Source organism: Pongo abelii, chromosome 15 (assembly GCF_028885655.2).
Source record: "Pongo abelii isolate AG06213 chromosome 15, NHGRI_mPonAbe1-v2.0_pri, whole genome shotgun sequence".
Classification (NCBI taxonomy): Eukaryota; Metazoa; Chordata; class Mammalia; order Primates; family Hominidae; genus Pongo; species Pongo abelii.
Window position 1 is genome coordinate 75,340,796 of NC_072000.2, and position 16,306 is coordinate 75,357,101.

At 37.7% G+C, this 16,306-nt stretch overlaps 1 protein-coding gene across 13 annotated transcripts in view; it reads left to right on the forward strand.

Annotated features, from left to right (window-relative positions):
* PCNX1 (pecanex 1) overlaps window positions 1-16,306 on the forward strand; it is a 196,746-nt gene that overhangs the window by 175,073 nt on the left and 5,367 nt on the right. For 8 of the 13 annotated variants that reach the window (XM_054530275.2, XM_054530277.2, XM_054530281.2 and 5 more), the window contains 4 exons: window positions 533-683; window positions 7,098-7,118; window positions 13,500-13,730; window positions 14,915-15,189. In XM_054530275.2, coding sequence (XP_054386250.2) covers window positions 533-683; window positions 7,098-7,118; window positions 13,500-13,730; window positions 14,915-15,189 — 678 coding nt within the window. The remainder of the gene's footprint in view (window positions 1-532; window positions 684-7,097; window positions 7,119-13,499; window positions 13,731-14,914; window positions 15,190-16,306) is intronic. The other 5 variants (XM_063715609.1, XM_063715608.1, XM_063715610.1 and 2 more) reach the window with 1 other exon arrangement.

The following is a 16,306-nucleotide window of genomic DNA, read 5'->3' on the forward strand; positions in this document are numbered from 1 at the left end:
GACATTTTAAAATATAACCACCCCATGAATTTTGATTGGCCTCCTCCTGTTTACATCTATTTTTCTAATAAATTCATTCATTTCTATTTTTCCATTTTTCCTTGCAGTCTTTGTCCAGGGTATTTATACTTCTAATATAGTAATATGTTAGATTTGGAGACTCTAAATCTAAACTGGATTTCCTAACATATACATCCAAATGAATCAGAATTAAGAAATACCACATATTTTGAATTTTTTTCTGTGATAACTACATGTTTTTCATTAAGCTTTTCTTAATTTATTTTAACTTATAGGCTCTTTGCCTGTTGTTTATTTTCATGGACTCACTATTACAGTGGTTTATAAATAAGGGTCCCAGGTCAGACAGGCCCTGTCTCTTGTGATCCTGGTTCAGGGTTCTGACATTAGTTCCTGGAATCTGTATTTTCAAAACACTCCCAGGTGATTCTGATGCACACTCAGATGTAAGAATCAGTGTCATGGAAGACCTTTGTCAAAACATGTGAACTTTTATCTCCAATCTTAACAGTAATTTAGAGTCATTCCTCTATGGATTGCATGCCCTATTTAAAGGAGATTTCCGTATTTCTTCAATTCGAGATGAATGGATCTTTGCTGACATGGAATTGCTAAGAAAAGTAGTAGTCCCTGGGATCCGTATGTCCATTAAACTTCATCAGGTAAGAAGATGAGATTTTTCTAATTCATTACTAGTGTTTACTGATCCTTCTTCACATGATTTCAGTATTAGTCCATTCTCACGCTGCTGTAAGGAATACCCGAGCCTGGGCAGTTTATAAAGGAAAGAGGTTCAATTGACTCACAGTTTCCACAGGGGTGGGGAGGCCTCAGGAAACTTACAGTCATGGCGGAAGGGGAGGCAAACACATCCTTCTTCATATGGTGGCAACAAGGAGACGTGCCAAGCAAAAGGGGGAGAAACCCTTATAAAGCCATCAGATCTCATGAGAACTCACTCGCTATCATGAGAACAGCAGCATGGGGTTAACTGCTCCCATGATTCAATTACCTCCCACCGGTTCCCTTCCAGGACACGTGGGGATTATGGGAACTACAATTCAAGATGAGATTTGGGTGAGGACACAATACCATATCAGCTTCCAAGTTATGTTTCTTAGGAACCTTTTGAGAAATATTCTGATCTGAATAAAAGAAAAATGTGATTTCATGACAAGATATATTAAATCTTTAAAACCTGAACCTATGTTTCTAATAGTAAATTTGAATATTAACATTAGAGAGTGACTAATACAGGCATGAAATGTGAAGAAAAAGAGAAATTATTTACAAGCTGTAAGTAAGGGTCCTTGGCCCCCATAATACTTATTTTGACTTCATATTATTGTAATTCCTGCCTATTCCCTGTATGAATATTAGCTAACTCTAAATGTAGCATAGTAACACTTCAGGAATGTTACAAGTGCTGCTGTTACTGAATGATGAATTTCATTCCATGTGTTATATAGAATAATAGGTGGTTAGGACAGACTTAGGCTTAGCTAAATATCTTAGTAGGGTAATAACATTAAAGTGAGGCCCCACAATGCATTTCTAAAGCCCTAGATGATTGCAAGAATATATCATGAAATTAAGTACTGGCACTTGTTCCTCCATTCCACTGGACAGTAGTTATCAGATCTGATGATAGAGACCCCGTGATAAGACTCATTGAAGTGTATCTGCAGTGCTCAAATCTAATTGAATCTTTTGCCCCCAGATAAAATGTGACTTACTCTTCAAGTCATTATAGTGTAATCTAAAGTGTGGGAATTAAGTTAAAAACCTCACATTCTTTAGGAACATGACTAATAAGGGACACATTATTTGAAAATCTCTGTGAAAAATGGAATACTATTTGAGGATGATGCCCTGGGGAAATATTAATTTGGGATCAAATAGAATTGTCCATCTTCAGACTAGTTTTAGAGTTTTGAGACAAAATTCAGTGCATTTCAAAAAAAGGTAATTCTTCAGATTAAAACGTTTTTAAAACTTAGACATTTCTGGAAAGGTACCAAGTATGTATTTGCTTTATAAGAAATACTCTCTTTCATATAGCATAATTTTCTAATAGTTTCTGACAAACTTCTTCAATTAATTCTAAATGTTATCACAGATATTTTATCTCAACTTGTCTGAGATGAAACTGAGCACAGAATTAAAGCCTCTGATGCCTTGGGTGCCTGCCCCTAGTCTCTCCTTACAGGACTCTCTTGCCTGTTGCTGCCAGGTCTCTTTCCTTAAATATTCCTTTGGCTGTGGCATTATTGCCGATATCAGTGATTCTTTACTTTATATTCCGGCCCAACACACTTGGATATAGCACACTCCCATCATTAGCCTGGACTGACAACATTTATAAAGAGGGAGGTGAGAATGTAGAATTGGAACCAAGAAGCCATGGAGGGCTGAGGGGAGGAGAGGAAGCGGAGAATGTAATGCAACCTGGAGAAGTTCCTTAATTCTGATATACCTTCTAGGAGGGTGGAGATTGACCTATAAAGTCACAAACAACAGCCATATATTGATCGTCACTTTGAGCAAGACATTAGGTTGTCTATGAGGATCTCTCAGGCAGGAAAATCTGGATGTGTAAATCAGTACTGATCATTGCCAAAGTTCATGTGCTCATGAAAATCCATAAAAGTGAACAATAGGCTTATATACTAAAAGAAAGGATATATGCATCTACCTTAGAACCCAACAATTCTACTTCTAGATGTTTACACAAGAGAATTAAAGTACAATTGATTCTTGAACAGCACAGGTTTGAACTGCATAGCTACATTTATACACAGATTTTTTCAGTAAATGTATTGGAAACTTTTTTGGAAATTCGCAACAATTTGAAAAAGATGAACTACAAAGCCTAGAAATACCAATAAAATAAGACAAACTTAGGTATGTCATGAATGCATAAAATATACATAGATACTAGTTTATTTTATTATTTGCTACCATAAAACACACAGAAATCTGTTATAAAAAGTTAAAATTTATCAAAACTTAACAAAAACACAGACTATACATGGCACCATCTGCAGTTGAAAGAAATGTAAACAAACATAAAGATGGAGTATTACATCGTAACTACATAAAGTCAACTGTGGTACATATTAATATTATGTACTACAGTAATTTCGTAGGCACCTTCTGTTGCTATTGCAGTGAGCTCAAATGTTGGGAGTATGCTTAAAACGCCGTGTGGCACTAATCATATCTGTGTGAGCAGTTCGCCTTTCCAGTAAATTGTGTATTTCAATAAAAAGTGATCTCTTGCAGTTCTTGTGTATTTCTCATTGTGTTTAGTGCAGTACCATAAACCTTAAATAACCCCATGGGACCCATACAAAGTGCTACTAGGGATGCTGAAAGGGTCCCCATGAAACAGAAAAGTCATGACATTAAAAGGAAAGGTTGAGTTGCTTGATATGTGCCGTACATTGAGGTCTGCAACTGTGGTTGCCCACCATTCCAAGATAAGTGAATCCATCTTAAGGATGAGTGTGGAAAAAAAGAAAATTCGTGAAGCTTCCACGGTTACTACACCAGCAGGTGGAAAACCTTGCGCATTTTACAAAATACCTTTTCATCTCATGTTGAAAATAATAGCTTTTTTGTTGGATGCAGGATTGCTATAAGAAAGGCATACCTATAAACACTAATGTGATTCAAGAAAAAGCGACGTCATTATATGGCAGCTTTAAAGCATTACGAAGGTGAAGGACCTAAAGCTGGAGAATTTAATGCCAGCAAAGGATGGCTTGATAATTTTAGAAAGAGCTTTGGCTTTAAAAACATCAGGAAAACAGGAGAAGCAGCTTCTGCCAACCAAAAGGCAGCAGACAAATTCCCAGATGCCATTAAGAAAATCATTGAGGAAAAAGGATATCTGCCTCAACAGATCTTTAATGCAGGTGAAAGTGCCCTATTCTGCAGCGGGGGTTGGGGGTGGGGAAGCCACAAAGGACATTTTTTAGTAAGGAAGAGCACCAAGCACCAAAATTTAAGGCAGGAATGGGTAAGCTAAGTTTACCGTTTTGTGCAAATGCAGAGAGGGGTTTATGAGCAGGACTGCCTTTACCTATAAAGCCGCTGACCCCTAAGCCTTGAGGGGAAAAGATAAACACCAACTGCTATTTTGATTGTACAGCAAGAAGGCCTAGACAAAGAGAACTCGTCCTGGTTTGGTTCCACCAATACTTTGTCCCTGAAGTCAGGAAGTACCTTGCCAGTAAAGGACCTTCTTTTAAAGTTCTTTTGATATTGGACAATGCCTGTGGCCACCCAGAACCTCATGAGTTCAACACTGAAGGTGTGGAGGTGGTCTGCTTGCCTCTAGACAACATCTCTAATTCAGCCTCCAGATCAGGGTACGATAAAGACCTTTAAGGCTCATTACACATGGTACTCAATGGAAAGGATTGTCAGTGCTATGGAAGAAAACCCTGATAGAACATCATGAAAGTCTAGAAAGATTACACCATTGAAGATGCCATTGTTGTTATAGAAAAAGCCATGAAAGCCATCAAATACAAAACAATAAATTTCTGCTGGAGAAAACTGTCCAGATGTTGTACATGACTTCACAGGATTTATGACAGAGCCAATCAAGGAAATCATGAGATTGTGGATATGGCAAAAAAAAAAAAAGGCGGGGATGAAGGATTACAAGGTGTGGCTCTTGGACAAATTCAAGAGGTATTAAGCACCACACTAGAAGTATTAACAGAAGATAACTTGATGGAGATGAGTGCTTCCAAACCAGTGCCAGATGATGAGGAAGACAAGGAAGCAGTGCCAGAAAACAAGTTGACTTTACACAGTCTGGCAGAGTGATTCGGATTATTCAAGACTGATTTTGACTTCTTTTACAGTATGGACCCTTCTGTGATATGGGCGCTAAAGCTAAAGCATAAGGTAGAAGAAGAATTGGTACTATATGGAAACGTTTTTAAAGAAATGAAAAAGGAAAAATGTCAGAAAAGTACAGTGTTTTTTTGGTAAAGTTACACCAAGTGTGCCTGCTTCTCTTCCCTCTCCTTCCACCTCTTCCACCTCTGCCACCTCTGCCACCTCTGAGACTGCAAGACCAACCCCTCCTCTTCTTCCTTCTCAGCCTATTCCAAATGTGAGATGACAAAGATGAAGACCTTTATGATGATCCACTTCTACTTAATGAACAGTAAATATATTTTCTCTTCCTTATGATTTTCTTAATAACATTTTCTTTTCTCTAGCTTACATTATTATAAGAATACAGTAAATAATATGTATAAAATACAAAATATGTGTTAATTGACTATGTTATTGGTAAGGCTTCCAGTCAACAGTAAGGTATTTGTAGTTAACATTTTTGGGGGAGTCAAAGGTTATACATGGATTGTAGAGTGCATAGGGATAGGCACCCCAACCCCTGCATTGTTTCAGGGTCGACTCTGTATGTCTACACAAAGACTTAAACACAGATGTTTACAGTGTTTTTATTCATAATAACCTCCAGCTGGAAACTACTCAAATGTCCATTAGCAGACAGGCGTACAAATTATGGTATATCCACACAACAGAATATTACTCAGCAATAAAAAGAAACTGATAACAAACAGTAGATCAGTGGTTACTTGAAGTTCAGAGAGTGAATGCCAGAGGCAGGAAGGAACTTTTTGAGGTGATGGAAATGCTCTATATCTAGATTGCAGCAGTGGTTACCTGGGTATGCACATTTGTCAAGATGCATCTAACTGTACACTTAAAATAGGTGCATTTTGTTGTAAATCATATTTCAAACTTGACTTTTAAGAAGATTGTTTTCCAGAGAGCTGAAAATATAAAATTTCTATTAACCTTTGCCTTTCAGACATAGTCTTTGATGATGTACTTTTAGTACTTCATAGGTGTTTTTGAACTTTTTTCTGTATAGTTCTTTCCCCACCCCCTCCAACCTTATGTATTACATGTGCTTACTTTTTGGTAATTAAAACTGTTATGTTGGACGTGATGACTCACGCCTGTAATCCCAGCACCATTGGGAGGCCAAGGTGGGAGGATCTCTAGAGTCCAGGAGTTTGAGACCTGCCTGGTCAACATAGTGGGACTGTGTCTCTGTGAAAAAGAAACAAATATTAGCCAGGCAAGGTATCGCATGCCTTTAGTCCCAGCTACTTGGGAAGCTGAGATGGGAGATCACTTGAGTCCAAGAGTTTGAGGTTACAGTGAGCTATGATTGCGTCGCTGCACTCCAGCCTGAGCGACAGACCAAGACCTTGTCTCTAAAAAAAACCCCAATAAGAAACTGTTATGATCTGTGCAGTATTTACTATTTCATATTGTCCTACATGTACACAGTACTTTCATATGCATTAGATCACCACAACCCAGAAAGTTATTTTCATCCCAATTTTGTAGAAGAAGATTAACCAAAACTCAGATGAAGCAAATTGCTTTTTTCATCTGTTCTCTTTCTTGTCCTCTATTTAATTGCTTTTGTAAAATATCTTTCCTTCTTATTTATTTTCCTTTATTAGTACTCTTTGAGGATTACGTAGTTATTAGAACTAAAACCAATCAAAATCCAAATGAGTTTACGATATGTGCTGAAAATTTTATAGTCTGTGATATCCTTGAGGAAGGAATAATTTCATATTAATTTTTATGTTCTCCTTGCTTGGTACAGTGGACTATAAATGTTTGTTTAATGAATGAGTTTCATTGTTCTAAAAAAATAGTGTGTCCTGTGCATCTGCTTATAACATCTCAAGTATATTTCTAAAATTCTTTTGAAAACTTTTACCAGTAAAACTGATAACATCTCTTGAATAGTCTTAAAAAGTAAACATTGCTCAATAATAAACATCTTTCCATCACTCCATGTTATTGTACAGTATCCCCAAAAAGCAATCACTGCCAGTAATTTGATATATCTTTTATGATTTCTTCTAAGCACATACGTTTTCATCTATGTATGTGATATGCTCCTTTTTAAAAATGTAATTTTGCTGTACGAATTAATTGTAACATGCTTTTTTTTTTTCATTTAATATGACATGGACATCTTTCCAAATCACCACATACAGAGGCACCTCACAGTTTTCAATGTACGTAGAACTTTACATATTTATTCAACCATTTTAAAGCCAGTGAAAGAGATATTTAAACAAGATGAAACATTTTCCACTTTGGGCATGCCTGATAATTTCCAGCTTTTTGTTCATTTTCTTAAGAATATGATTATTGGCCAGGTGTAGTAGCTTATGCCTGTAATCCCAGCACTTTGGGAGGCTGAGGCAGGAGGATCGCTTGAGCTCAGGTGTTTGAGATCACCCTGGGCAATGTAGCAAGACCCTGTCTCTACAAAAAATTTTTTAAAAAATTAGATGGGCTGGGTGCGGTGGCTCACGCCTATAATCCCAACACTTTGGGAGGTTGAGATGGGCGGATCACAAGGTGAGGAGATCAAGACCATCCTGGCCAACAAGGTGAAACCTGATCTCTACTAAAAATACAATAATTAGCTGGGCGTGGCGGTGTGTGCCTGTAATCCCAGCTACTTGGGAGGCTGAGGCAGGAGAATCGCTTGAACCTGGGAGGCAGAGGTTGCAGTGAGCTGAGATTGCATCACTGAACTCCAGCCTGGAGACAGAGCTAGACTCCCTCTCAAAAGAAAAAAAAAATGAGCTGGGCATGGGGGCGTGTGCCTGTACTTAGGAGGCTAAGGTGAGAGGATTGCTTGAGCAAAGGAGGTCAAGGTTGCAGTGAGCTATGATCACACCACTGCACTCCAGCCTGGGTGACAAAGTGAGATCCTGTCTCAAAAATTAAAAGGTAGAAAAATAAATTATTATTGCCTGGGTCTGGACTTTTATTTTTCATTCAAGTAATTGTAAAAATACTACTCTACAAAGATGGCATTCCTTTCCTAATAGAACTATTTGCTAAAAGATAGCACATCATATGACATCTGGCTGTCTGCTTGTATAGGAAAACGTGAACTCAGTATTTAAAAGAAAAATTAGGAGAGTTGGTGTATGATATACAGAAGTTAAGAACTGCTTATCAGTATATTATGAATGCTATCTTAGATCAAGTGGTCTAGAAACAGGTTAGAGTCCAAGATTCTTGTGCAAGAGATTAATTGAGGGGTGCACTCAAGAAATGTTGTAAAAAAGTTTTAGAAGGGGGATTGAAAAAGGGAAGCAGCTCAGTAAAATGTGTTTTAGCTGAATTCTAGCCTTAGCTGGATTCTAGAAGAAGCTGTGGAGTTAGCAATATCTCCAAAAGTTATGCTGTGTACTTCCTTACTTCTCACCCCATACAGAGAAGGATGTACCTCCCCGCTCCTCCCCACCCTGCACCGGCATCTCCTACCCAGGCAGCTCCATTAGCTAAAGGCAATTCCTAGAAGAGAGGAACCTTATAAGAATTATCCTGATTTGCTTAGGATAATGGCCTCTATCCACATCCATATTGCTGCAAAAGGAAGCGACTTAATTCTTTTTTATGGCTGCCTAGTATTCCATGGTGTATATGTACCTCATTTCCTTTATCCAATTTACCGTTGATGGGCACCTAGGTTGATTCTGCATCTTTGCTATTGTGGATAGTGTTGCAATGAACGTAAGAGTGTGTGTTTTTTTGGTAGAAAAATTTATTTCCTTTTGGATTTATACCTAGTAATGGGATTGCTAGGTCAAATGGTAGTTCTGTTTCTTTGAGAAATCTCCAACTGCTTTCCACAGTGACTGAACTAACTTGCATTTCAACAGTGTATAAGCCTTCCCTTTTCTCCTCAGCTTTGCCAGCATCTCTTGTTTTTTGACTTTTTAATAATAGTCATTCTGACTGGTGTGAGATGGTGGTTTTGATTTGGATTTCTTTGATGATTCGTGTTGTTGAGCATTTTTTCACACTTGTTTGCTGCTTGTATGTCTTATTTTGAGGAGCATCTGTTCTTATCTTTTGCCCACTTGTTAATGGGGTTGTTTTTTGCTTATTGAATTAAGTTATAGATTCTGGGTACTAGACCTTTGTTGGATGCATAGTTTGTGAATAGTTTCTCCCATCCTGTAGGTTGTCGGTTTACTCTGTTGACAACTTCTTTTCCTGTGCAGAAGCTCTTCAGTTTAATTAGGTCTCACTTGTCAGTTTTTGGTTTTGTTGCAATTGCTTTTAGGACTTAGTCATAAATTATTTCCCAAGGCTGATGTCCAACATGGTGTTTCCTAGATTTTCTTCTAGGATTCTTATATTTTAAGGTCTTATATTTAAATCTTTAATCTATTCCATCTTGAGTTAATATTTGTATATGGTGAAAGATAGGAGTCTGGTTTCATTCTTCTGCGTATGGCTAGCCAGCTAGCCTAGCACCATTTATTGAATAGGGAGTCCTTTCTCCATTGCGTATTTTTTTGACAACTTTGTTGAAGCTCAGATGGCTGTAGGTGTACAGCTTTATTTCTGGGTTCTTAATTCTGTTCCATTGGTCTGTGTGTCTGTCTTTTACCAGTACCGTGCTATTTTGGCCTTATAATTTGAAGTCAGGTAATGTGATACCTCTGGCTTTGTTCTTTTTACTTATAATTGTTTTGGCTGTTCAGGCTGTTTTTTTGCTTCTATATAATTTTAGGAGTTTTTTCTAATTCTGTGAAAAATTACATTGGTAGCTTGATAGGAATGTCATTGAAGCTGGAGATTGCCTTGGGCAGTATGGCTGTTTTAACAGTATTGATTCATCCAGTCCATAAGCATGGAATGTTTTTCCATTTGTGTCATGTCTGATTTCCTTCAGCAGTGTTTTGTAGTTCTCTTTGTAGAGATCTTTCGCCTCCTTGGTTAGATGTATTCGTGTGTGTGTGTGTGTGTGTGTGTGTGTGTGTGTGTGTGTGTGTGTGTGTGTGTGTGAGAGAGAGAGAGAGAGAGAGAGTGCATTGTAGATGGGATTGCATTATTGATTTGGTTTTCGGCTTGAATATTATTGGTTAATAGAAATGCTACTGATTTTAGTATGCTGATTTCGTATGCTGAAACTTGAAGTCATTTATCAGTTCCAGGAGCTTTTTGGCAGAGTCTTCTGGGTTCTCTAGGTATAGAATCATATCAGCAGCAAAGAGAGATACTTTGACTTCTTTTCCGATTTGGATGCCTTTTTTTCCCCGCTGCCTGATTGCTGTGGCTAGGATTTCTGGTACTGTGTTGAATAGGAGTGGTGAGAGTGGACATCCTTGTTTTGTTCTGGTTCTCAAGGGGGATGCTTCCAGCTTTTCCCCATTCAGTATGATGGCTGCGGGTTTGTCATAGATGCTGCATCCTGGAGATTTTGGCATGTTGTATCTCTGTTTTCATTTATTTCAAATAATTTTTTTATTTCTGCTTTAACTTCATTTCTTTATGCAAAAGTCATTCACAAGAAAGTTGTTTAATTCCCATGTAATTGTGTGGTTTTCAGAGATCTTCTTGGTATTGATTTCCATTTTTATTCCACTGTGGTCCGAGAGTATGGTTACTGTTATTTTGATTTTTTTTTTTTTTTTTTTTTGAGATGGAGTCTCACTCTGTTGCCCAGGCTGGAGTGCAGTGGCACGATCTCGGCTCACTGCAAGCTTGGCCTCCTGGGTTTATGCCATTCTCCTGCCTCAGCCTCCCGATTAGCTGGGACTACAGGCACCCGCCACCACGTCCGGCTAATTTTTTGTATTTTTAGTAGAGACGGGGTTTCACCGTGTTAGCCAGGATGGTCTCGATCTCCTGACCTTGTGATCCGCCCGCCTTGGCCTCCCAAAGTCCTGGGATTACAGGCGCCTGCCACCACGTCCGGCTAATTTTTTGTATTTTTAGTAGAGACGGGGTTTCACCGTGTTAGCCAGGATGGTCTCGATCTCCTGACCTTGTGATCCGCCCGCCTTGGCCTCCCAAAGTCCTGGGATTACAGGCGTGAGCCACCACGCCAGGCCTATTTTGATTTTTTAATTTATTGAAACTTGCTTTATGGACAGGCTTGTGGTCGATCATAGGGTATGTTCTGTGTGCAGATAAAAATAATGTATAGTCTGTGGTTGATGGGTGGAGTATTCTGTAGATGTCTATTAGATCCAATTGGCCAAGTGTCAAACTTAAGTCCAGAGTTTCTTTGTTAGTTTTTTGCCTCAATGATCTAACACTGTCAGTGGGGTATTGAAGTCCCCTACTATTACTATGTGGCTAAGTCTTTTTGTAGGCCAGTAAAACCTTGTTTTATGAATATGGGTGCTCCAGTGTTGGGTGCGTATATATGTAGGATAGTTATGTCTTGTTAAATTGAACCCTCTATCATTAGGTAATGACCTTTTGTTTCCATTTTTACTGTTGTTAAAGTCTATTTTATCTGATATAGGAATAGTGACCCCCGCTCTTTTTTGTTTGTTTGCATGATAAATCTTTCTCCAGCCCTTTACTTTGCACCTATGAGTGTCATTGCATGTGAGATGGGTCTCTTGAAGAGACCAGACAAATGGATCTTTTTTTTTTTAATCTACCTTGCAACTCTGTGTCTTTTAAGTGGGGTGTTTAGACCATTTACATTCAAGGTTAATATTGATATGTGAGGTTTTGGTCCTATCATGAAGTTGTTGGTCCTATCATGAAGGTCCTATCATGTATCATGAATGGTTGCTTCATAGTTCTACTGTATGGTTGCTTTATAGGGTCTGTGGACTATGTTCTTAAGTGTGTTTTTGTGGTAGCAGGTATTATTTTTTTGTTTCCATGTTTAGAACTCCCTTAAGGATCTCTCGTAAGGCTGGTCAGGTGGTAACAAATTTCCTTAGCACTTGCTTGTCTGGAAAAGATTTTATTTCTCTTTTACTTATGAAGCTTAGTTTGGCAGGATATGAAATTCTTGGTTGGAATTTCTTTAAGAATGCTGAAAACAGGCCCCAATCCCTTCTGGCTTAAAAAGTTTCTTCTGAGAAGTTTACTATTAACCTGATGGGGTTCCCTTTTTGTGTGATCTGACCTTTTTCTCTAGCTGCCTTTAAGAATTTTTCTTTAGTGTTGACCTTGGACACCCTGGTGACTGTATGCCTGGTGATGTTCATTTTGTATAGTATCTCACAGCTGTTCTCAGATTTCTTGTATCTGGATGTCCACCTTTCTAGCAAGATTAGGGAAATGCTCTTGAGTTATTCCCTCAAATGTTTTTCAGGTTGTTTACTTTTCCGCCTCCTCTCTCAGGAATGTCATTAATTGGTAAGTTTGGTTGCTTTACATAATCCCATATTCCTCAAAGACTCTCCTCATTTTTTTAATTCTTTTTTCTTTATTTTGTCTGACTGAGTTATTCCAGAATACCAGTCTTCGAGGTCCAAAATCTTCTTCCTGGCATTTACTAACTTCCTAAACTTAGGAAGCAATTAAGCCTCTTTAAGCTTCAGTTTTTAAACATGGAAAATGCAGGTATTATCAACTTAACCTACTTGACAAGATTGTTGTAAGATTCCAGTGAAATAATGTAGAACATTTTACGTTATGAAGCATTATTTATGTGTACAGTATTATCTCACATATCTCAACCCCCCAGCTAACAGACTCTATCCTTAAGGATATTCCTTCTTACTCTCCCTCTTCTCCTTTCACATAGCACAAATTCTGGTCAGTTGACTTGAGTGCAAATGGATTACTTTACTGGGATACAGAAATTTGTCAACCTCCCAACTATAAATATGAAAGCAGCCTATCATATTTACATTTCTTTAATATACCATTTCAAAACTGCAGATTTGTGTTACAGTTATTTCAGTATATGTCCTGTCCCTGTTAATGTGTAGGTTTGTAATAGGGAGATACATTTCATATCTTCTTTGTTTCATCCATGCTGCCTGCCAGACGGTCTTGTACATGGTAGATACTGAATAACTATCAAATGAATAAGTAGTTATTAAGACCAAGATACTTTTCAGAGAAAACTTTACCAACTTCTCTAGGACTAGGACCCCAAATCTGTGCTCAGAGCTTCTAGCTTTGAGCTGTATCTTAACTAGGTGAGATGCAGGATAAAGTGGTATATTAGAACCCATTTTAGAGGTATGACTTCATGTGAAAAGTATCTAGTTAAAAACAAACACAATATAGAGAACTTTTATATAGTTTTAGCCTTCCTTACCTAATAGTGACATAATCCTTCAACAGAAAAAAAAACATGAATAAAGATATGAAAAACCAACTTGAAAGAGAAAAACAAAACACATAAAAACCAGAAATGATGTTTATTCATCTAGAACTTGGAGGAGAGGGTTGGATTGAGGAATTTACAAAAATGGTATAGCAGTAATGAGCTAATTCCTAACCCGGTTATAATGGAGAATCTATAATTTATCTCTAATAATATTAACATGTGTTGAAGTATTCATAATAAACTAGTTTTTAAGACCTTTCACTTAGTAACTGTAGAATTTATCAGTTCTCTTATTTTCCTTTAAAAATTTATATATTATTTTTGTATTTAGGATCATTTTACTTCTCCAGATGAATATGATGACCCTACTGTGCTCTATGAAGCCATAGTATCTCATGAGAAAAACCTCGTAATAGCCCATGAAGGAGACCCTGCATGGCGGAGTGCAGTACTTGCCAACTCTCCCTCCTTGCTTGCTCTGCGGCATGTCATGGATGATGGCACCAATGAATATAAAATCATCATGCTCAACAGACGCTACCTGAGCTTCAGGGTCATTAAAGTAAGTGTTTGAGGTATTTATTTGTGTCCAAAACATAGAAGTTGAATAACTTGATCTAAACTTTTTTTTTTTTTTTTTTTTTTTTTTGAGACAGTCTCACTTTGGGCCCAGGCTGGAATACAGTGGTATGATCATGGGCTTACTGCAGGCTCTCGACCTCCCTTTGCTCCACCTCAACCTGTCGAGAAGCTGGGACTACAGACATGCACCACCATGTCTGGCTAATTTTTGTGTTTTTTGTAGAGATGGGGTTTTGCCATGTTGCACAGGCTGGTCTCACACTCCTGGCCTCAAGTGTTCCACCCAACTCAGCCTCCCAAAGCTGTACAATTACACGTGTGAGCCACCACGCCCAGCCTTGATGTAAACTTTTAAAAAGTGATGGAAAGTTTTTTCACAGAAAAAAAAATGTGATGACCATATTACATTAGTCTTTCTTGTTTATGAGCACTTAATTTTACTTATTTTTTTTTAGTACTTTATTCTGTCCTCTGAAAGTTTCTCATGTGCCATAAAGCCTTAAAATTTTTGGTTATTTCAGTTTTGACAGTCTTTTATCCATTAAATGGCAGGTCTTATATCTTTTATATATGCATTTTGGGCAGCATCTCTTTTTAAAAAGTCAGCACCACATTGCTCATATAATATGATTCCTAGGTTGCAAAATGATAGCATACCATGTACTTAATAGAGATCAGAAGTTAAGTAGTTCATTCTAACTTTTGCTTGTTTGTTTTTTTAAACATCTCAGGGCTTTAAGAGGCTTAATTTCTGAAATTTTATTCTGATAGTTTATAGTTATTTTTTAAATTCACATTAATCAACCCACAAATGTCATAAACATTCAACCGTAAATATTTATCTCTCATTTCTATAAAAGATGTCTATTGTCTTATTTATCAGTGCTTTCCCAAGTTAAAAAACTAAACTGACTTCATTTTACTTGATACTTTAAATACAGAGCATGAAGAAAGAGCTCTGTAGATGCTTATTATTTAGCAACCTGCTAATGACAAAGGGAAATTGGTTACCTCCTATTTAAATGTGACCTACTTACATTTGTTCCCTGCTTTTCACAACTGGTTATCATATTATCTTTTGTATTCCTTCCATTTCTGCTCTTCTGTTTCTGTAAATTTTATTCTTGGCCCCTTAACCTAATTCCCTTGTGTTCTGGTTTTCAGGTGAATAAGGAATGTGTTCGAGGTCTTTGGGCAGGGCAACAGCAGGAGCTTGTTTTTCTACGTAACCGTAACCCAGAGAGAGGTAGCATCCAAAATGCAAAGCAAGCCCTGAGAAACATGATAAACTCATCTTGTGATCAACCTATTGGCTACCCAATCTTTGTCTCACCCCTGACAACTTCTTACTCTGACAGCCACGAACAGCTTAAAGACATTCTTGGGGGTCCTATCAGCTTGGGAAATATCAGGAACTTCATAGTGTCAACCTGGCACAGGTGAGCCAAGGGGTTGCATTATTCAGTGCTGGTTCCTGACCCTCTTAATCTAGGCAGTGTGCATTATTCCTGACCCTCTTAATCTAGGCAGTGTGCATCACCTAGGAAGCTTGTAGAAAAAATTACAGGTGCCATGGTACAATATGAACCCATTATTTCTGAACTTCAAGAAGTAGAATCTGAGCATTCTTATCTTCAAAATCTTATTAGATAAATCTGATGTATAACTGTGGTTAAGAACCATTGCTCTATTACTTGGTAGAATCTTGGAAAATTCCCTCTAATTTTTTTAACTTTCTATTGTATATTACCACTATTAGAATATTTGGATATTTGTTCTGTACAAACAGGAAATTAAGAGAAAAACATAATATGCAAGTTGATTACTTTTTCTGGTTTACCATTCTGTTCCAACACTAGGGGGAGCACTCTGTACACATTGAGACTTGATGGCAATGCAGAGATACTACTGCCTTTTTAACAATACATTCTCAGATCTGAAATCTACAGTATTTTCAAATATTCACATGATTTTTTTTTCTCTGTCTTTTGTCTAGTAAATTATGTCTGGTGTAGGAACATCATAGTTTGGATGATGAAGAAATATTGCAGAACATAAGCGTTGTTCAGATTCTTAAATATAGCTCAAGAAAACCAAATCTGGCAATTAAAGCAGCAAACTCTCAAATGTTCAATCTCTGCCCAAACAGAAGGCACAATATAAGTCAGGGGAGTGTTCAAAGAAATTTTCTTTCCGAAAAAGATCTAATATGCTGGAATTACCATAAAGAGATTCTTTCCCCTAAGAAAAATGGCATAGAGTGCCCAATTGTCCTTGTTTGCTTAGTCACTCTCCATTTTTTAAAAATAGGAAAAATGATTTCAGCACCTCTCTTCAAGTACACTATATTAACAGTATAAATAAATTAGGTTTTCAGGGGTTACATAGTTCAGAGTCACTGAACAGACATTGGCACTGGTAAGAATTCTGTTTCCAGGCCCGGCGCGGTGGCTCACGCTGGGTAATCCCAGCACTTTGGGAGGCTGAGGCGGGCAGATCACAAGGTCAGGAGATCGAGATCATCCTGGCTAACATGATGAAACCCTGTCTCTACTA